Genomic DNA, 19,694 nt, shown 5'->3' with positions numbered 1-19,694 from the left:
TGTAAGGACTACAAGTAGCGTCCCCTCTTTCATCCTGATTTTAGTAATTTGTGTCTTCTCTCTCTCCCGTGTGTGTTTGTGTGTGTGTGCAAGACTTTAACTATTTGTTCATCCCAGTTTCTGGTTTCACTGATTTCCTCAATTGTTTCCTTTTTTAAAAAAATTTTATTTATTTTATTTATTTATTTTTGTCTGTGTTGGGTCTTCGTTGCTGTGCGCAGGCTTTCTCTGGTTGCGGTGAGCGGGGGCTACTCTTCGTTGTGGTGCGTCAGCTTCTCATTGCGGTGGCTTCTCATTGCAGTGGCTTCTCTTGTTGCGGAGCATGGGTTCTAGGCGTGCGGGCTTCAGCAGTTGTGGGTCATGGGCTCTAGAGCGCAGCCTCAGTAGCTGTGGCGCATGGGCTTAGTTGCTCTGCAGCACGTGGGATCTTCCCAGACCAGGGCTTGAACCCATGTCCCCTGCATTGGCAGGCGGATTCTTAACCACTGTGCCACCAGGGAAGCCCTCCTCAATTGTTTTCTATTCTCTATTTTATTTAATTCAGTTCTAATCTTTATTATTCCCTTCCTTTTGCTTGCTTGGGTTTAGTTTGTTCTTCTTTTTTTAGTTTCTTAAGGTGAAAGAAGGGTAGGTTATTGATTTGAGAGCTTTTTTAATATAAATGCTTACAGTTATAAATTTCCCTCTTAGCACTGCTTTAGCTGCATTCCATAAGTTTTGAATTTTGTGTTTCTCTTTTTAACTCGAAGTATTTTCTAATTTCCCTTCTTTTCCTTTTTTGATCTACTGATTATTTAGGAGTGTGTTATTTATTGTCCACATTTGTGAATTTCCCAAATTTCCTTATTTTTACTTTCTAATTTCTTTCCATTGTGGTATAGACAACATATTTTGTATGATTTCAACCCTATTTATTGAGACTTGTGGCCTAACCTAGAGTCTAGCCTGTATAATGTTTCATGTGCACTTGAGAAGAATGTGTATTCTGCTGTTGTTAGATGGAGTGTTCTAGAGATGGCTGTTAGGTCTAGTTGTTTTATAGTGTTGTTCAAGTCTTCTGTTTCCTTGTTGATCTAATTGTTCTATCCCTAATCAAATTTCTTACTCCAAATGGCAATAACAATAAGGATCACAAGTGCTCACTACCTAACTCCTTAACCTAGTGAAACACATATATTGTTGGCTCTAGCCTGAGAAGGCTGTAGAGTTAAGCAATTTCTTCTTAGCCTTCTTTATAATGTCATTTACAGAAATTAAAATGGAAAAACAAGTAAGTTTTATGCCTTGACTTCCTACTACATGATCATTTTAATTTTGCTATGAGTCTCCTTAAAAACTGAACTTATTCACATCCCTAACTTCAGCAAATGTCCTGAGTAAACTGAGAAACCACTGTAAGCAGGCTTTCTGTAGCTGGAGTGGCTAACAAACAAGTGGAAGTCTGTGATGCCAGACTCTTTTGCTTCCAATCTCTCCAAAAGTGAACCCCAATATGATATATTACTGCAGTTGGTTTTCATAGGCAACGGAAATCCACACTGCTGTGGACTTGAGTCTGATTAAGTCTGTGGCTAAAGGAAGGAGAAGGAGAAAAAGAATACAGCTCCCCAAGATAGTCTAGCTGCTCCTTGGTCTCCCAGGAATTAGCTGAGCTGCTGAGGAGCATTTTCCACCAGCCAAGTCTTTAACCCACAGGCTGCCACCCAACGACCTAGATAAGAGTGAGGGACTACTAATGCACTGGGCTTATTGGCTTCCTTCTTTTTATTGTTCTTAAAAGATCTCAGATCCTGCAAGAGCCATCTTCTCCTGCCATTTCCACTCAAATAAACTTGAGTATCTGAGCCCAGGTCAGAGAGAAATGAAATGTTTCAAGTAGCTCTATCTTTGGATAATACTAATCCAATTCCTGCCTTACTTTTTGCCCATAGATGTCCCACTATTCAATATCCTTTCAAAGTCCAGTTCAAACGCCACCTCTTCCACAAAATCTCCCAACCCTCTTTCTCCGTCAGAATTAGTTCTTCATGCACACAGCCTACTAGTGATACCTATGTCACAGTGATTTTATTTATCTTGGATATTTAACTGTGAAATGAAGAAAGTGTGGTGCAAAAGAAAAATACGGGCTTTGAAACCAGGTAAAGTCGGATTCAAACTCTGACTGCATGACAGAGACAGACCACTAAGGACAAGATGATCATGTAAAGCACTAAGCATTCTGTTAATATGAGTGTCTTTTGTCTATCGTCATCACTTTGTCCTCTTTGAGGGCAAAATCATTTTGTCATCTTTGCCTTCTGGCATGTCCATCAGCAGCATCATTATCATAATAATATTAGTAGATAACATTTATTTAGTATGTTCCAGCACTGATCAAAGTATATTAAATCACATATATTAACTCGAGTAATACTTTAAAAACCCTTAAGTAGATATTATTATTATCCTTATTTTACAAATAAGGAAACTAGGCAAAGAAAGTTTAAGTAACTTACCCTAGGTCACATATCTAGTAAGTGGTAGAGTCAGGATCTGAATGCTGTATATCTGGCCCCAAAGCTTGCTCTCATGACCATCATACTGTACCTCCACTCTAGGTATGGTCTTTGTCAATGAAAACAGTTGCCTTTTTAAGGAATATATATACAACACTTTGGCAAAATCTCACTGAGGCATGATTAATTGTCCCCAGAACTTCACTTTCCATTAAAAGGAAAATAGGCTTTTCCAAACAAAGTCATAAGATCATCTTACAGAACACATCCAACATTTTCTATCACAACCTCAACAGAATACTATTTAAGTACAAATTTTAGATAGTTTTTCTTCTGAAGTAAAAACAGTTGTTTAATCAAGCCTTCCTTAATATGACAATGAAGGCCAAGTTAGGCAAGCAGGAGACTACTAAAGAATTAAGTGATCTTTTCAATTGAAAATCTCAAATTACTTTTCATAGATACCTAAAGACCAATAGCAACAATGCAGGGCCTAGTCTGCTTACCATTTAAATTAAAATCCCCGAAATAATTTCAGATGGTATTTCTCTTAAAGCAACTAACTGTTTTCTTTGTACTAATATTAATGGTCTAAGCCATGGTTCCTCATTTTATTGTACTTCAACTAATTTGATCTGAACTTTAGGAGGGGTTGATTTTCTATTAATCAATGAGGAAGTTTTCAAAAGGTTATACCCCCAGAGAAGACTTACACCACAGAGCAAGCATAACATCCTTTCTTGCTACTCTCACGAATTAAGAATGCACCATCAGGTTTCCCATAAAGCAAGTCCTCTGCTTGTACTCGATTGATATCCTCAACAAACCAGGTTTTCTCATCATAATGGGGCAGGTTTTCATCTTCCTCATTGATAAAATAGGTCCTAAAAATTAAATGTTAAAATATTATTCTAACGATCAGTTTACTTATATCTAAAAGCAAATTCACGAATAACACTCTCTTCTAAATCTTAAACCACAAAATGACAAAGTGGAATTGCAATTAGTTGGATTTTTTTTAACAGCTTTATTATTTGCTATTATGCAGAAAGCACAGAATTCACATGTTTCATCCAATAACCTGACACATGAAGTCTGAATGAGCAATGCTTAAGCATCCAGGTTTCATATGGTTCATCAGGTCTTTGAACTCAAGTGCCTATAGGGTATTCTTGAGGCAATTCAATTTAAAGAGGTGCAAAGTTCTTGATTCAAATGTCCTCAAGTAACAAAGAGAACCAGCACTCAGTATGTATTAAGAAGTCCCATGTCTTATCCTGGAAACAAAGCCCTCTGACAGAAAGGTACAGAGAGAACTTACTCAGCAGCATCCTCATTCTTGATTCCCAGCCAGGCATTTAGGCGCTTCTGTCTTACTCCTTTGTGATTGAGCCACCTGCCAGAGGGAAGACACCAGTGTCAGTGTCTATGCAAACTCTGCCTGGACAAAGGAGACACGTCCAAGCCAACCAAACTTCCAGGGTCCAGGAACTTATTTTCCCCAGTCCTACTAAGAATGGCCAGAGATTTCCCTAAACTTGTTTCTCCATTACTTTTCCTTCAACTTTTTGCAAAAAGGCAGAAACACAGAAAGCTACTTGAAATTAGGCACTTCTCTCACTTTTCACTTTCCTTTTCTAGAAGGTTATATAACCACAAGCACACATATACTTGCACTCAAACACAATGGGACACTTGTTTCTGAAATCATTAGTTAGGTAAGCATGGTGTCACATTTGCAATCTCCACTAAACCAGAGTATGCAATCCCTCACTGGCCTACTACATTGAGTTAAATTCTAAAACAGAATTTCAAGGTCTATTTTTGCACCTTAGCAAGCCACAAGAAATTCCGGGTGGCAATCTGAGTAATTAATACAAATCTACTTCGTCACCAGGTAAATCACAGTATTTCAAAATATACCAACATTTTAGACGTAAAATGAAATAAACCATTTCATCTCATTCCACTGAGATGGACGATAGCCTGAAACTTCAGTGGAGTATAAAAACTCTTTCATTCATCACCATCCTCCAACCAGGCCCCTGATCATTCAGGTGTCATCATAAACATCTCAGGGAAGACTACCCTAAATTGTCCCAACTAAGGCAGTCCACCAGTCACTCTACACTTTTCTTTATTTTATCATCTTCATAGTACTTGCCTGCAATTCATTTTTTTAATGGGTTTTTTTTTGTTTTTTTGGCCACGCTGCACGGCTTGTGGGATCTTAATCCCCAACCAGGGATTGAACCCGGGCCACAGTAGTGAAAGCGCTGAGTCCTAACCACTGGACCACCAGGGAACTCCCTGAAATTCATTATTTTCACTTGGTTATGTCTGTCTCCCCAGCTAAAATGTAAGCTGCTTTAAAGAAAGGGATCTGTCCTGCTCATGGCTATTCCAAAGGCTGAAAACAGTGCCAGCACATGGTAGATATTCAATAAATAGTCAGTAAATATCTGTAGATGGGCCACTTTTAACAAAGTCTTCAGGGTCAACTCCAAGGTCATCTTGTATCTCCCTCTGACCCCAAGTACACTAGATAACTTGGCATCGCACCTAATTTTAAAGTTATTTTAAGACAGATTACACAGCCTTTCTCAATAAGACATGTTCTTCAGTTAACCTGGATTTCATTTTGTATGCTTAGTGAAACTGGAAAACAACTAACATATGATCTTGATAGAATTTATTTAGTAACAAACCCCATCCTACACTATCACTTCTCTTAGCAAAATATCCAGATACCCTCCTCTAAGCACTCTTAACATCCAAAGTTTTCTATCCTTGAAGAACTGATCTTTCCTTTATTAAATAAAGAGACAAGCACACTGGGTAAAAGGCTTAAAATGAACAAACTGCACCACATTTTCTCTTGAGTCCCCATTTTCTTGTAAACCACCAACCTCTGTAAACTGAGCTTCCCTTTCTGCCACAAGGAATGTTAAGACACCCAGGAAAATCCAGGCGAAAGAGAAGAATATTTTGGTTCACGCTCCATCTATGATGGTCTCTGCCTTCTGACACAGGCAACTTTTCTAATCTCCCAAAAGTCCATTTCAAATACTACTATATAGTTCTGACTCCTTAAACATCTAATAACAATGCCAGGAACTGACTAGCTTCTAAAAATGATTTTTAAAAAGCTCAAGTAAATTTAGCATGTTAATTCATATTTAACTTACTGTTATTGAGTAATGCCACATATAAAACAGTACATTCTAGGGGAAAAACCTGAACAAAGCATCAAAGACCTAACATCCAATTCTCATTCTGTCACTAACTGTGTGGTTTTTTTCTTTGTTTATTCTAAAAAAGATATGAAGTTGAAGTTACAACATAAATTCAGTTCACATAGGATGAACTTATTTTCTTTATGTTCAATTTTATCTTCAACATAAAATCCCTCATCAAACTATCATTTTGTTTACTGTGTACTATGACATTTCATACTATGACATTTCGCCTAATTTGTATCAGTTAGGGCCTTGGCTAGAAGCAGAAGGCACAGTCAAACTGGTAGTTGAGGAGAGTTTACTATTTACAAAGGTCTTGAGATGTTTTAGAGAAACTCCCTGGGGCTAGCAGTAGTGGGAAGACATAACCTCTCCTAGAACTGAAGAATCAGTTGGAGACAGCAGTGACTTGAACCCAGAGAGTATCGTATGGAGAGTGACACCTTTGGTAGAGAATGAGCCAACTCACTGTGATCACACAGAGAGGAAGCCAGAAAATAAATATTCTTACTTCACTCTCCTCCTGCCCTCTCATCTCCTGCCAGTGCCTCCAAATGGCCAAAACTAATTAGAAGCCAGAGGGCAAATAGATCCGTTTTCTTAGGCACAGAGCAGGGTAGAGAAAGATGAAGAGTAGAAACTGAGAGGGCAGATGGAAAATTCCAGCACACCCTTCGAAATGGATTAGCGGTGTTTTTTTTGAAATGGATTAACTTTAAGTGGACTTTTTTTTCCAGGACCTATTATCCTCAGATAAAGAGATGGCTTCCTGTACTCAAGGAGTGTTTACCCAGCATAAGAGAATGGGACTTTTAATGGCTTATTTAGGATACATTTTAATGTAAGATTAAACTAACTTTTGTGGTCACAATGTGTACCTTTACCGAACAATTACTGACACAGTAATAATATCCTTCAGAATTCCTCATACACACAGCTGCCCCATCTTGCCTCTCCAATTTTACTTTCAGGAAGTTGACTTTTTGGAGCTATGTGTAAGATGACATTTATTCAAATTAAGTTCTATGATATTCAATTTGGATCATAGTTTCAGTCTCCTGAGATCTTTCTGGAGCCTGATATTTTATCATCTATCTGATCAGGTACTTATCCCAGCTTTTTAAAATATGATCAGCTGCTAATGACGATCCAATCACTGATAATAATGTTACTTTGGGCGTAGCTGTGGATGGACTGACACACACTACACAGAGCCTACTTTAGGGTGGCAATAAGTCATAGTTTATTAGTCAGGAAGACTAAGTTGTGTTATGGCAAATTATTCTTTATTTTGCATTCAGGTTTATGAATACCAAGAAAAGTAAATGGTAATCATGAAAACTAGCTCCTGATGAAAAAGAATTGCAAATGAACTCCTTTTTTTGAAAAGGAATTTTAAAGGCTTTTAGGGAATTCCCTGGTGGTCCTGTGGTTAGGACTCGAGCTCTCACTGCCGTGGGGCCTGACTGGAGAACTAAGATCCCGCAAGCCACATGGCATGGCCAAAAACTAAAAATAAAGTAAAAATAAATAAAGGATTTTATATTTAAGAACTATTTTATTCTATATTTAAGAAATGAAATTCTGCATTTAGGCATTCAAGAATATTCTAGAAACAGTACATTGGAATCTCAGCAGAAAATCTCAAAAAATCCTTATGGGCTATACAGCGGGAAGTCAGGGAAATGTCCACATGCAAAAGGGACCTGATAAACTAATGACAGTCTCTCGTTGGGTGCTGCAGAATTCCAACCTATTCCAACTTCAACACAGGACCAAAGAGAGATCATATTCAGTATCATGCAGCAATACAACCAGTCTCTTTCAGGACTGACTGTACAATTTCAGCATTAGAGCAGATCAAGCCTACCAATCCTAGTATTGTCTTTGTTAGAAACATCAAAGCATGGACTATGGGACAGTGGAAGCAACACTTCCAAAAGAGGCAATGGTTTTCTGTGTCTCCCTAAATATCCTAGCAGGATACAAGCAGGTCATGGCTTATCATCCATGATAAATTCTAAATATACAGCTAAATTCTCTTATATTTAGCTTACATAACTTGTTAAAGGAACTTTCAAGGTCTAGTTTGCCACCCTTAGTCATGCACCTAGGAATGGTAGGTTTCTTAATATCTCATCACTTTCCAGGGCAAAGACGTGCTTCCATTCATTCCTTTGGTCCATGGCACAGTCTTCTTGGGACTTTCTTCAGCTTCATTATATGACCCAAACCATATAAGCATTCCAAGAGCAGACACATCCTGCTTTTACACAAGGGCACCTCCCTGCCTTGCTTCCAAAGCTCTTCTGTATGCTATGTGTACTTCCTTGACTTTTTTTGGCCACAATAGCAAACTGAAAGATCTCTAGAGAGGAGTGCTACTAAAAATTACTCAGTATAGTGTAGTTATAATTGTTTGCTCCCAAAACAATCACCTTAAATTTTCCTCTACTGAAACTCAACAGCCAGTGTTCCAACCTCTAAGCTTGTATTTTATCCCCTCCCTCTTTCTGACACAAAGAAACCCTCAGAGGTTACTCTGTCTCCTCCTGCCAAGAGTTTGAACTGAGTGTGTTACATGCATGAGTTTGAACTGAGTGTGTTACATGCATGAAAGTCACCCATAAACATATTACATAACAGTCTATTATTACCTAGAACTAAACCTAATATATTTTCCTTTCTCATGGATTTTCTCCTTCTATGAAGCAGTCATCTGGCCTAAAACTCTTAATCCACACATCTTGTTCTGATAATATATCTTTCAATCTATATTTAGATAATATCCCTATATCTAGCTAAATCACAGTTTTCCATCACTCCTCAGGTGTGCCATTTTTCATACCTGCTATCAACAGTAATATTTCTATTACTTAAATATAGAATCTTATTTCTTAAATATAAAAACCCTTTAACGGACTATTCTGTATACTTCTTTGTAGGCCCCCACTATTAGTGCCCTTGCCTTTGAGGGGTAATTTCTGTTTCTGTGGTTCTTCTATGTAGCCGAAGATTCTGGGTTTTGTGTTTTAGGCACACATTAAGGAATCTGTACCTTTAAAACTCAACCATTTTGCTCATTTGTATGGATTACAGTCTTACCTTCTGACTGGCCCCACACGCTTGACTTCAGGTAGACTCTGATACCGCGACTACTAACAGGACTGCTTTCCTAAATTCTTACAATCTCACTGGCCAGTTCTCAATGACAAATCTCTTCTTCTACCTCTAAGGTCTCTAGCACAGTAGGAATCAGGTGGTGGTGGATCCCTCCCACATAGTCCCAGAATACTCACACAAGGTGCTGATCTCGGATCTTGCGCAGCTGGATCAGGTCAGGTTTGATACTGTTCATTTTTTTATCTATTTCCCGGTTGTCCAAAGCTTGTTTCTTCAAATCCTGCTCTAGACGCATTTTGCTATCATGAATCTCACCCAGACGTGATTTTAATTTGTCATAGTTCATCATAATTCTGTGAAAATATTTGACATATTAAGGCTAAAACATGAACCAAGCAGGAGCTTTCTACAGTATGAACACAGTCCTAACACCTGAAGTGTGGTGGACATCTGCTGTTTTTGCCTAGCACATATCCATTCCTACTCTTCTGGGAACAGCACCCTCATGTTCCCTGCCCCCATCTCAGATTCACAGGTGAACATCCATACCACCCAGCCTGGCCAATAAGAGTGTTCCATTCCTGGTGGCGCAGTGATTAAGAATCCGCCTGCCAATGCAGAGGACATGGGTTTGAGCCCTGGTCCAGGAAGATCCCACATGCCCTGGAGCAACTAAGCCTATGTGCCACAACTACGGAATCCTGCATGCCACAACTACTGAAGCCTGCGCGCCCTAGAGCCTGTGCTCAACAAGAGAAGCCACGGCAATGAGAAGCCCGCACACCACAATGAAGAGTAGACCCTGCTCACCCAAACTAGAGAAAGCCCATGCGCAGCACTGAAGACCCAACGCAGCCAAAAATAAATTAATTAATTAATTAAAAAAGAAAAAAAAAGAGTGTTCCATTCCATCCTATCCCTGCCTCAGGCCACAATGACTTGTTCAGAAATGGGAATAATACCCAAACTGACCCAATGAGAGTCAAATCTAGGACTCTTACTAGAAATATTGTAAACAGAGATTCTCTCTTTCCACTGGGACTAAGTTGTGAACATGTGATTCTAGGACTCCCAGCAGCTAATATTGCTACCTCGTAGGGAAAGCCTGCCTGAGGATGAAGCCAACACAGAGAAAAACTGAGCCAAAAGACACAGCATGAGGGGAATCCTGATGAACTTGTTTGGGCCCTGGATCCAGCCATGACTGAACAAGTAAAGCTGGGTTACTGTGTGAATTAATTGTGGTAATACATGTAAAAGGACTAAACTGTGCCTGGGACATCTTGGTAAGCACTCAGTAGATGACGGCCCTAAGCTTTTCCAGCACACAAAGTTTTGCTGTGCTCTGAATCCTAAGGCAACAACTGTCCACATTACTCACTTGTCACTCAATAATATGTAGTTTTATATTACTATTAAAACATCATCATGATACTTTAACTCCCTTTGCAACTAAACTACAAGTTCTTTTCTATTTCTTCATTATTAGTAATAACTGTCACTTACTGATACCATATGTCAAGATACACACACACACACACACACACACCCCTACCTTTCTCTACCATAAATGTGTGTGTGTGTATCACTTAGTCCTCATAGCATTTCAACAAGGTTTTATCCACAGTTTTATGGAGGAAGAAACAGGCTCAGAGAGTTAAGTAACTCACTCAAGGTCACACAGCTAGTAAATGGTTAATATAGCATTTAAGCCCACAGTTTTATTCATTAAGCTATACTGCCTCACAGCACTTAATACTATTCTTAGGCACACAGAAGTTCACTAACACTTTGGTGCTAATATGAGAAATAATTTTGCTTTTCCCTTGCATGTGACTCATTTTTCTTTATGATCCACTTTTTCACTCCTCAACCCCATGTTATTTGGCTCATTTTCTAATACTCCACTAAATTTGCTTTGATAAAGGTTCCCAGTATTCTTTTAGTTGCCAGATCCAATACTTAATGCTTCTCACTCTCTGTGTAATCTCATCCTTAGCAGCTACCATCACCTACAACACCTTGGCCTCCCAAATGCTTTCTGTACTGTGAGTTCCAAATCCAGATAACCAGCCTCTCAGACAACTCCATTTGGGTTTTCACAGGAACTTCAAAACTCATTGGTTCCAACCCTGAACTCCCCTGATGTACTTCCCATTTTGGTGAATTACACATCCCTTAGTCACTAATATCAGAAATCTAGGAATTATCTTTGGCTTCTCCCACACCTGCCAGATCTGGTCAGGCACCAAGTCCTCAGCATTTCTATTAACTACCCCTCCTTTCGTGCCATTGCTCTGGTTCAGGCCTTCACCGTCTTTTAACCTGATGACCACAAAGACGCAATCAGTCACCTGCAACATGCAGGCTGGTCTTCCTGCCAATGGTCTTGCTCTGCCTTCAACTAATTGTCAGACTGCTGCCGTTGGTTTTCAGTTCAACAAATATTCCATGGGCACCACTATGTACTCTCAGGCACCATAAAACCTGCTGGAGCTATCAGGGAAAATAAGCTACCACCCTTACTCTCAACAAGCTCAAAATTTAGTGAGTGTGACTTTCAGTAAATGTTACACTAGGGATCAGGATAGACGCTGCAGGGGCAGGGATAAAAAGCCCATAAACCAGTCTAGGGAATCAGGGAAAATTTTCCAGTAAGTTGTATCTAAACCGAGTCCTAAAGGATGAGCCGGGGTCAACAATTTTGGAGGACAGAGAAAGAACGCAGAAGAGACAAGGTTCAGCTTGGTGCCATTAGTGGGAAAAGCAAGTAATTCCATATGGCAGGACTGTCAAGTTTGAGGGCGTAAAAGCAAACATGTCAGAGATTATTGGAGAAGAAAAGAAGTCTCGGGTCACTGATGCACTTGTAAGTATTAGGTAGATTTACCGTTCAATTTCCTTTTCATTCCCCTCTTTCCGAAATCGCTCAATATATTCTTTGCTATGTTGTTCTTGTGTATGACACTGCTCTTCAAATATTTTAATTGTTTCATTAAAAGCTTCAATTGCAGTCCTCTTCATCTGTATTTCCTATAAAAAAAGAAAAGACACTTCATTATCTTTGTATTTTTTGTAACCTTAGGCTTAAAACAAATCTTACAATTCTTGTTACAATTCCATATAATATCAAATTAAGGGGACCAAAACAAACCCTTCTACCCATATTACTTGTATATAAAATACATCATTCAAACCCTAAAATAAAAGAAAAATAACTATTACCTGAAATATAGCTGAGAAACACAGAAAGGCCTCTGAGTTGCTAAGAGAGATTAACCCTGAACATCTTGAAGACAAGGATAAAGTTCTGCCTTTGTAACTAATGTAGTGCTGACCCCCAAAAGGTGCTGAACGAGTGAAGACACAGAGCAGAGGAGTTCATGCACCAACATGCAAAGCCTTATTTCCAGAAGAGCCCTATAGAGTCTACTTATACTTACTTTCATTTCTAAAGCATGGCGTTTTCTAAACAGATTCATTAGTAGATTAATCTAATTAGAAGCAGAAAATGCAAAGGGGAAGAATAGCTGCTAAAACGAGATGGGGAATAATATGAAAAACTAAAAACTCCACAAAACAGAAGCCCAGGAGGCTAACAGAAGCCCAGGAGGCTAAGCCGTTCACATTGTTCACCACATAGGGTAAGTGGTCCTCCGCATTCCAATGAGCTCTGAATATATTTGTACACTTTAGCTTCTGAATCATGATTCTCCTAAAGTCTTCAAAGAGGGTTAAATTTTGTTCAATTTACTTTAGAAAATCAAGAAATATGTGTAAAGGTCTAGAAAGATTGCAATCCTGAATGTTTACAATTTTAAAAGTTTTGGTGCTTATGGGATAATTCAACTATTTAGCACTGATTAATTTCAACAAATGATTACTGAGAATCCACTGTTTAGAAAGTACCACCTGGTGTTAAAGAGATTCATAAAACATGGGGCCTGCCCTCCAGGATTCAGAATATACAGGCAAAATAGATTTCTGAACTTTTATAAGGTTTTGTTTCATGTCATGATAGAGGCAATAAAGTGGGGCAATAAAGTTACTTACTGCTTTACAGAGACTTCATGGACGAGGCAACATCTGAGCTAGGTTTTAACTGAGAAGAAAATTCAGCATTGCACATAGAAGGCATGGCATGACATATACATGAAATAATAGTGGATGTTAGGGATCAGCAATTGCTCGGTAGGGCTTGAACATAAGGGGATTAGCAGATATGGGACACTAGAACCTTGTGATGTTTCACACAGCTGAGGTTATATCATACATATCTCAAGTAGTATTGTAAACTTATTGTAATGCCCATATCTAAATATCTAGCTATAAATTCTACAACTCTCAAATTCTACAACTCTCAAATTATAGTCTTGGCTCCCTTGCAAGGTTAGAAATTACGTATTAAAAGTTCTGGCCCTGTATCTTCAAAGGAAACACCAAAAATTTGACTTTACTGACACTGTTGTGTGTGTTGGTAGGTAGGGCAGCAAAGGAAAAAGTATTTGGTGCTGCTGCCAAAGCAGCAGCTCCCCCACAAACAACGCCATTATACCTACCACTGAAACTGTAACCCTACCTTTATTTATACCTGCTCTCCTTCTCTTCTCTTTTACCTACATGTGCTCTGGGTCTCACCTCCTTTTCCTTTCTCAGGCACTTCATCTCATCACATCAACTAGCCCCTCTTACAGCATTCACTCCCCCAGTTTAAGGTTCCTTCTCATCGGCATACACACAAGTTCTAGTAACACCACTTTGGAAAAAAAAAGTTCCTTAACCTTAATTTCTCTTCCAGTCACAGTTAAGCTTCTTAAAAAAGTTGTTTATATGGGTTCTCTCTCTTTCCTCATCTCTCATTCATACTGCAACTCGCCCTATTCTGGCTTCTGTACTCACCATTCCACAGAGGCTGCTCTTTCCAAGGTCACCAATGATCTCATTGCTGAATTCCTGTCTCTAATCCCAAACTATCGCTAAATCCTATCACTTTGCCTCCTAATTATATGTAATCCGGATGCCAAATATCCCCACATACAGCCTATTCTCACCCTGTGCCAACTCTGATTCAGGATACACCATCTCTTCCCATTCTCTGGGAAGAATTCGATTACATTAAAGCAATCTAGATTGTATCTAAGATTTCACAGAAAAAAACAGGGAAGGTCTATAACACTTAGAAACACTATGACACAAACAGAGGTCAATTCTTTAATCTCCCTTTAACACTCATTGTCCCAGCACATCTCCTAAACTGCTAATCACTGGATCCCTTTGGATCCCACCCTCTCTTCCTCTACCTCCCAAAGCATTAAGCCTCCAAGGCTCTTCTCCGCTCAGCCCCATCTCAGGTCTTGCTGTCAATTCTCACACGGAGGAATTAGCCCTCTTCTAGCTTTGACCTCGTGGCTTTTTTGGTTGCTTCCATCCACCCCCATTCCCAGCTCCCCAACCAGGGATTCCAATTCCAGAACCCAGTCTCTTAGCTGCTCAGAACTCATATTCTGCTGTTAAAGCCCCCATATTACTGGGCATGTGTGCAGCACGTGGAGCTTTCTCTGCTTTCTCCAGTCATGACAAGAAAGCAGAAATGCAGCTCTACACAAACCAAAGCCATATGCAATAGTGGCCATTTTTTCTTGCCTCCATTCACAGGAGGGTTAGCCCTCCCCAAGATTCCAGTCCATACCATGAGTCTGACTTCACACCCTTGACAAGGGGTGCTTTGGTTCATTATCTTGCATAAATTCATTCAACAAACAATTGAACACTAACTATATGCCAGGCATTATTTGAAGCATTTGGGATATGTAAGTAAACAAACTTAAAGATTTCTGCCCTCCTAGAACTTATAGTTTAGGGGGTTATACAGACAATAAATAATAGAACAAGTAAATAAATCACATAGTTTTTTAGAAGGTAAGAAGTATTACGGAAAAAGAAAAGTAGAGTGGGAAAGGAGAAGTGAAATGTGAGCTGGAATTTCGAATAAAGTTGTCAAGTGAGCCTCGCTGAGATGACAACATTTGAGCAAAGCCGTGAAGGAGGTGAGGTGGTTGGCCAGGTGCCTATCTCGGGGGAAAGTGTTTCAGGCAAGGAAATGGCTGGTGCAAAGACTCAAAGATAGGCAGCAGGTCTAGTATATTCGTGGAGCCACAAGGAGGCTAGTGTGGCTGGAGTATAGTGGGGAAGAGACTTATAAGAAATGAGGTCAGAGAGAAAGAGGGACACAGATCATACTGGCATTGTAGAGAGAACGCTGGCTTTCACTCTATGTAAAACGTGGAACCAGAGGTGGGTCTCAAACAAAGGAGTGCTATGATCTTACCTATGTTTTACAAGTATCACCTAGCTGCTATGTTGAGAACTGACCAGGGCAAGGGGAGTATAGATAAGGGCAAGAAGACCAGTTCGGAGGTTTCTGTGATAAATGACTGACAGTGGCTTAGATCAAGGTATTAGCAATGGATGTGGTGAGAAGGAGTAGGATTCTGGGTATATTCTAAAGGTAAAGTCAACAGGAATGCCTGATGGACTGGACGCAACATGTAAAAGAGAGAGACTTCAGGGCGTTTGACCTGAGTAAGAAGAATATTATAATTCTCAACTGAGATGGGGAAAGCAAAGGGTAGAACAGCCTTGACGTGGAATATCAGAGTTCAATTTTGGATATGTTAAGCTTGAGATATCTACTTAAACATCCAAGTGGGGCTGTTGAATAGCCAGTTGAATATATGAGTCTAGAGTTAAAAGAAGGCAGAAGAACCAGAGATAGGATTTTGGGAGTTACTGACATATAGGTGGTATGTAAAGGCCATGAGACTCTTTGAGATCACACCAGAGAGTGAATGACTATCCAGAAAGGAGAACAGAACAATGGTCAAAGAGGAGAAATCAGCAAAGAAGACTGAGAAGGAACTACCACGGAGGTCAAGCTCTCAGCTGTCTCTGCTTATTTCCAGATCCAAAAGTTCCATTTATGATTATTTATTATGGGTTTCTCTTCCACCTCTGATCTATAGAAATATTCACATTGTTTTTGCATACAGCCATGGGCTTTTAATGTTTATCATTTTTTAGCACGAGATATAACAGTAAAGTACATAAAAAATACACAGCTTAACAAGTTATTATAAAATGAACATCCACTACCAGCACCCCAGAAATTCCCTGTGTATGCTTTCTGGATCACAACTCCCTGCCTTTTCCCACTCTACCTTCCCTGCCTTGGTGATAACATTATCCTGCCCTTTATGATGATCATTTCCTTGTTATTCTTTATGGTTTTACCACTTTATGCTCACAGCCAAAATTAAAAAGTTAACATTTGCTTGGTTTTGTACCTTATAGAATACACTCATATTATATATATATTCTTTTGAATCTTTTACTCAATGTTTTTGTGAGATTAAACATAGTGTTATACGTTGCCCTTTAAATAAATATACACACACAATTATAGTAACCCATCATAGTTTTATTTGATGCAGAGGAAAGGGATTAAAGTATGCTATTTTGACTAATGCACATTATATTTAACAAATATTGTCAGAGCACTTTGCACTTTTACAAAATAGGGCCTCATCTCTCCCTCTGTATTTCTAGAGTCAAATATAGTTTCATACCTAGACTAGGTATTCAATAAATGTTTTTGGATGGTTGTGCTAACCTTTTATACCTGATTCTCTCTCTCTCTCTCTCTCACAAACACACATTCACACTCAAATATAGCTGTAGTTGCCAGTATCTGCATCTTATAGATGGGCACTTGAAGCATGGACAAGTGATGTCTCTCATGGGACATCACTAGTTTTTAACATAACCAGGATTAGAAAATAAATCTCCTAAATTCCAATTCAGTTCATTTTATAATTTTTAAAAAGGTAATACAGGCACAGAGAAAAAAAATAACTCAAACAATACAAAAGAATAGTAAAGATTAAGTTCCCTACTCCTGCACCCTCACTGCCTTAATTACCTTCCCCAGAGAGTATGTCAGTTTTTGACCAGAGATATTCTGAGTACATATAAATATATAACACCTTCCAAATTCTTTTTTTAACCATAAATGACAGTATACCACATATATTTTTCTTTTTTAAAATTATTTATTTATTTGGCTGCATCGGGTCTTAGTTGCCAGCGGAATCTTCATTGCAGCATGTGGGATCTTCCGTTGCAGCGCACAGGCTTCTCTCTACCACATATATTTTTCTGTACCTCACTTTTTTTTTTTTACTTAATATGTCTTAGAAACCACTAAAAATCAGTAAATGTAGACTGCCTTATTCTTTTTGATGGTTATAGAATAATTTCATTTCATTTTTTTGTTTTTTTTTAACATCTTTATTGGAGTATAACTGCTTTACAATGGTGTGTTAGTTTCTGCTTTATAACAAAGTGAATCAGTTATACATATACATATGTCCCCATATCTCTTCCCTCTTGCATCTCCCTCCCTCCCACCCTCCCTATCTCACCCCTCTAGGTGGTCACAAAGCACCGAGCTGATCTCACTGTGCTATGCGGCTGCTTCCCACTAGCTATCTATTTTACGTTTGGTAGTGTTCATTTTGTTTTAAAAAGAAGAAATGCCATTTTTGTTACAGAATAATACATGCATATTATTTTTTTATTATTTCCTTCTTTCTATTTTAACTGTATTTTCCCCAAATCTCTCTAATTCTATCCCCAAAACATCCCAGAATATTTTTATAAAGTCTTCTCCCTTCAGGCGAGTAGGTACACCCACAGCTGAAATCATGTACACACAATTCTAAATGCTGTCTCCTTTACCTGAAACTACATCATTAGCATTTCTCAGGTCATCAGGAATTCCTAAGAAGCACTTAATAACAGCAGTTGCCTCTGGGGAATGGGGACTTTTACGTTGTGTGATATAATTCATAGAATTCAGCAACATTTATATTGAATTTAACATACATATTTACATAACTTTTTCACTTTTTAAAAATCAAGAAGTTTTAAAATAATTTCTGAAAACTATTCTAATAGCTGTATAACCTTCTATTATATGTATGATAATTTCACCATCCCCTAATGTTGACCACATATGTTGATTCCTCAGTAACTTTTTCCCCATTCTAACTCAAACACTAGCCTCATCACAGATAATGCACCTAGAAGAGGTAAAGGAATACAGAAAAGCTGAAATTTGCAGTGTAAAAAAAAGCATACACACACAGGCACACCACAGACACAAGTATTAGAAAAGGGAAAAAAAGTTATTAAAATCATTCTGAATAACTAATTAACTAATAAAAGAAAACCTGAAAATAAAATGAAAGCAAACATCTCACATAGAAAAATGGACCATTACGGCAGTTCTGGCCACTGTAATCCCACACCTTTCCCCAGTCAGCACTATATCTCATACCTAACCTATGATCCTCACAGGCCAATATTCCCTAATAAACTCCTCCAGTCCTGAGGTTCCTGGTGCAGTCTCTACCTTTACACTGCCCACCACAGACACTAGCTTAGAAATAAGATCAAGGGCTTTGGGGCTGAGAAATCAAGAACATTAATTCTAGGGTCAAAACAAGGTACCATGAAGCACAGTAATACTGGAATACCCTTCACAGTTAACAATTATAAACTATAGACATATTAAAAAAAACAAGTATTTCACATTATAGTCAAATTGTCAAAACACAAAGAGAGAATTTTGAAAGCAGTAAGAGAGAAGCAACCTGGCATATACAAATGACCCCCAATAAGATTAATAGCTGATTTCTCATCTGAAACATAGAGGCCAGAAGGCAGTGGGTAGGCATATTTAAAGCCCTGAAAGAAAAAAAAAACCATCAACCAAAAATTCTATAACCAGCAGTACTGTCCTTCAAGAATGAAGGAGGAGAAATTAAGATATGCCCAGATAAACAAAAGTTGAAGGAGTTTGTTACCACTAGACCTGCCCTACAAGAAATGCTCAAGAGACTCCTTCAGGGTGAAATGAAAGGACACTAGACAGTAACTCAAAGCTACATGAAGAGGGACTTCCCTGATGGTCCAGTGGCTAAGACTCCGAGTTCCCAGTGCAGGGAGCCCGGGTTTGATCCCTGGTCAGGGAACTAGATCCCATGTGCTGCAACTAAGATCCCACATGAGGCAACGAAGATCCCGCGTGCTGCAACTAAGACCTGGTGCAGCCAAATAAATATTAAAAAAAAAAAAAAGCTACATGAAGAAATAAAGAATACTGGTAAAGGTAACTGGATAAGTAAATATAAAAGCCTATATGATTTAAAGGACAAATGCATAAAACAATAATTATAAATCTATGCTAACTGGCAATGTATAAAAATGTAATCAGTGGTAGTAACAATATAAAGGGGGAGGAATAAAGATGTATAGGAGCACAGTGTTTATACCCTATTGAAAACTTATTCAATAATAAGTTGGTATTATTCAAACCAGTTTATTTGATATTAAAGGATATTAATATGAAAAAGAATACGTATACATATGTATAACTGAATCACTTTGCTATACACCAGAAACTAACACAACATTGTAAATCAAGGATACTTCAATTAAAAACAAAAAGATATTAAGACAGCTTAAACAACAAGGTCCTACTGTGTAGCACAGGGAACTATATTCAATATCTTGTAATAACCTATAATGGAAAAGAATCTGAAAAATAATTTTTATATATAAATATATATAAGAATTTATATATGTAAATCAACTATACATCAATAAAAAATAAATTTAAAAACTTTTTAAATTAAAAAAAGATATTAAGACAGCTAAAGATTGTCAGGTGAATTATAGAAAATTATAAAATTATAGAAAATCCGATATAACT

General features: G+C 38.3%; 1 protein-coding gene across 1 annotated transcript in view; it reads right to left on the bottom strand.

Moving 5' to 3' along the window:
• The window catches only part of PIK3R3 (phosphoinositide-3-kinase regulatory subunit 3), an 86,146-nt gene that overhangs the window by 6,883 nt on the left and 59,569 nt on the right, over window positions 1-19,694 (bottom strand). Inside the window, exons 6-9 of the mRNA XM_022575597.2 lie at window positions 11,751-11,893; window positions 9,037-9,213; window positions 3,820-3,894; window positions 3,212-3,382 (exon numbers count right to left, since the gene is read on the bottom strand). Coding sequence (XP_022431305.1) covers window positions 3,212-3,382; window positions 3,820-3,894; window positions 9,037-9,213; window positions 11,751-11,893 — 566 coding nt within the window. The remainder of the gene's footprint in view (window positions 1-3,211; window positions 3,383-3,819; window positions 3,895-9,036; window positions 9,214-11,750; window positions 11,894-19,694) is intronic.

The sequence above is a fragment of the Delphinapterus leucas genome, chromosome 1, assembly GCF_059928025.1.
Source record: "Delphinapterus leucas isolate spDelLeu-1000000601 "Yukka" chromosome 1, BTC_Dleu_Yukka2, whole genome shotgun sequence".
Lineage (NCBI taxonomy): Eukaryota > Metazoa > Chordata > Mammalia > Artiodactyla > Monodontidae > Delphinapterus > Delphinapterus leucas.
This window is presented reverse-complemented; position numbering and strand designations above follow the sequence as displayed.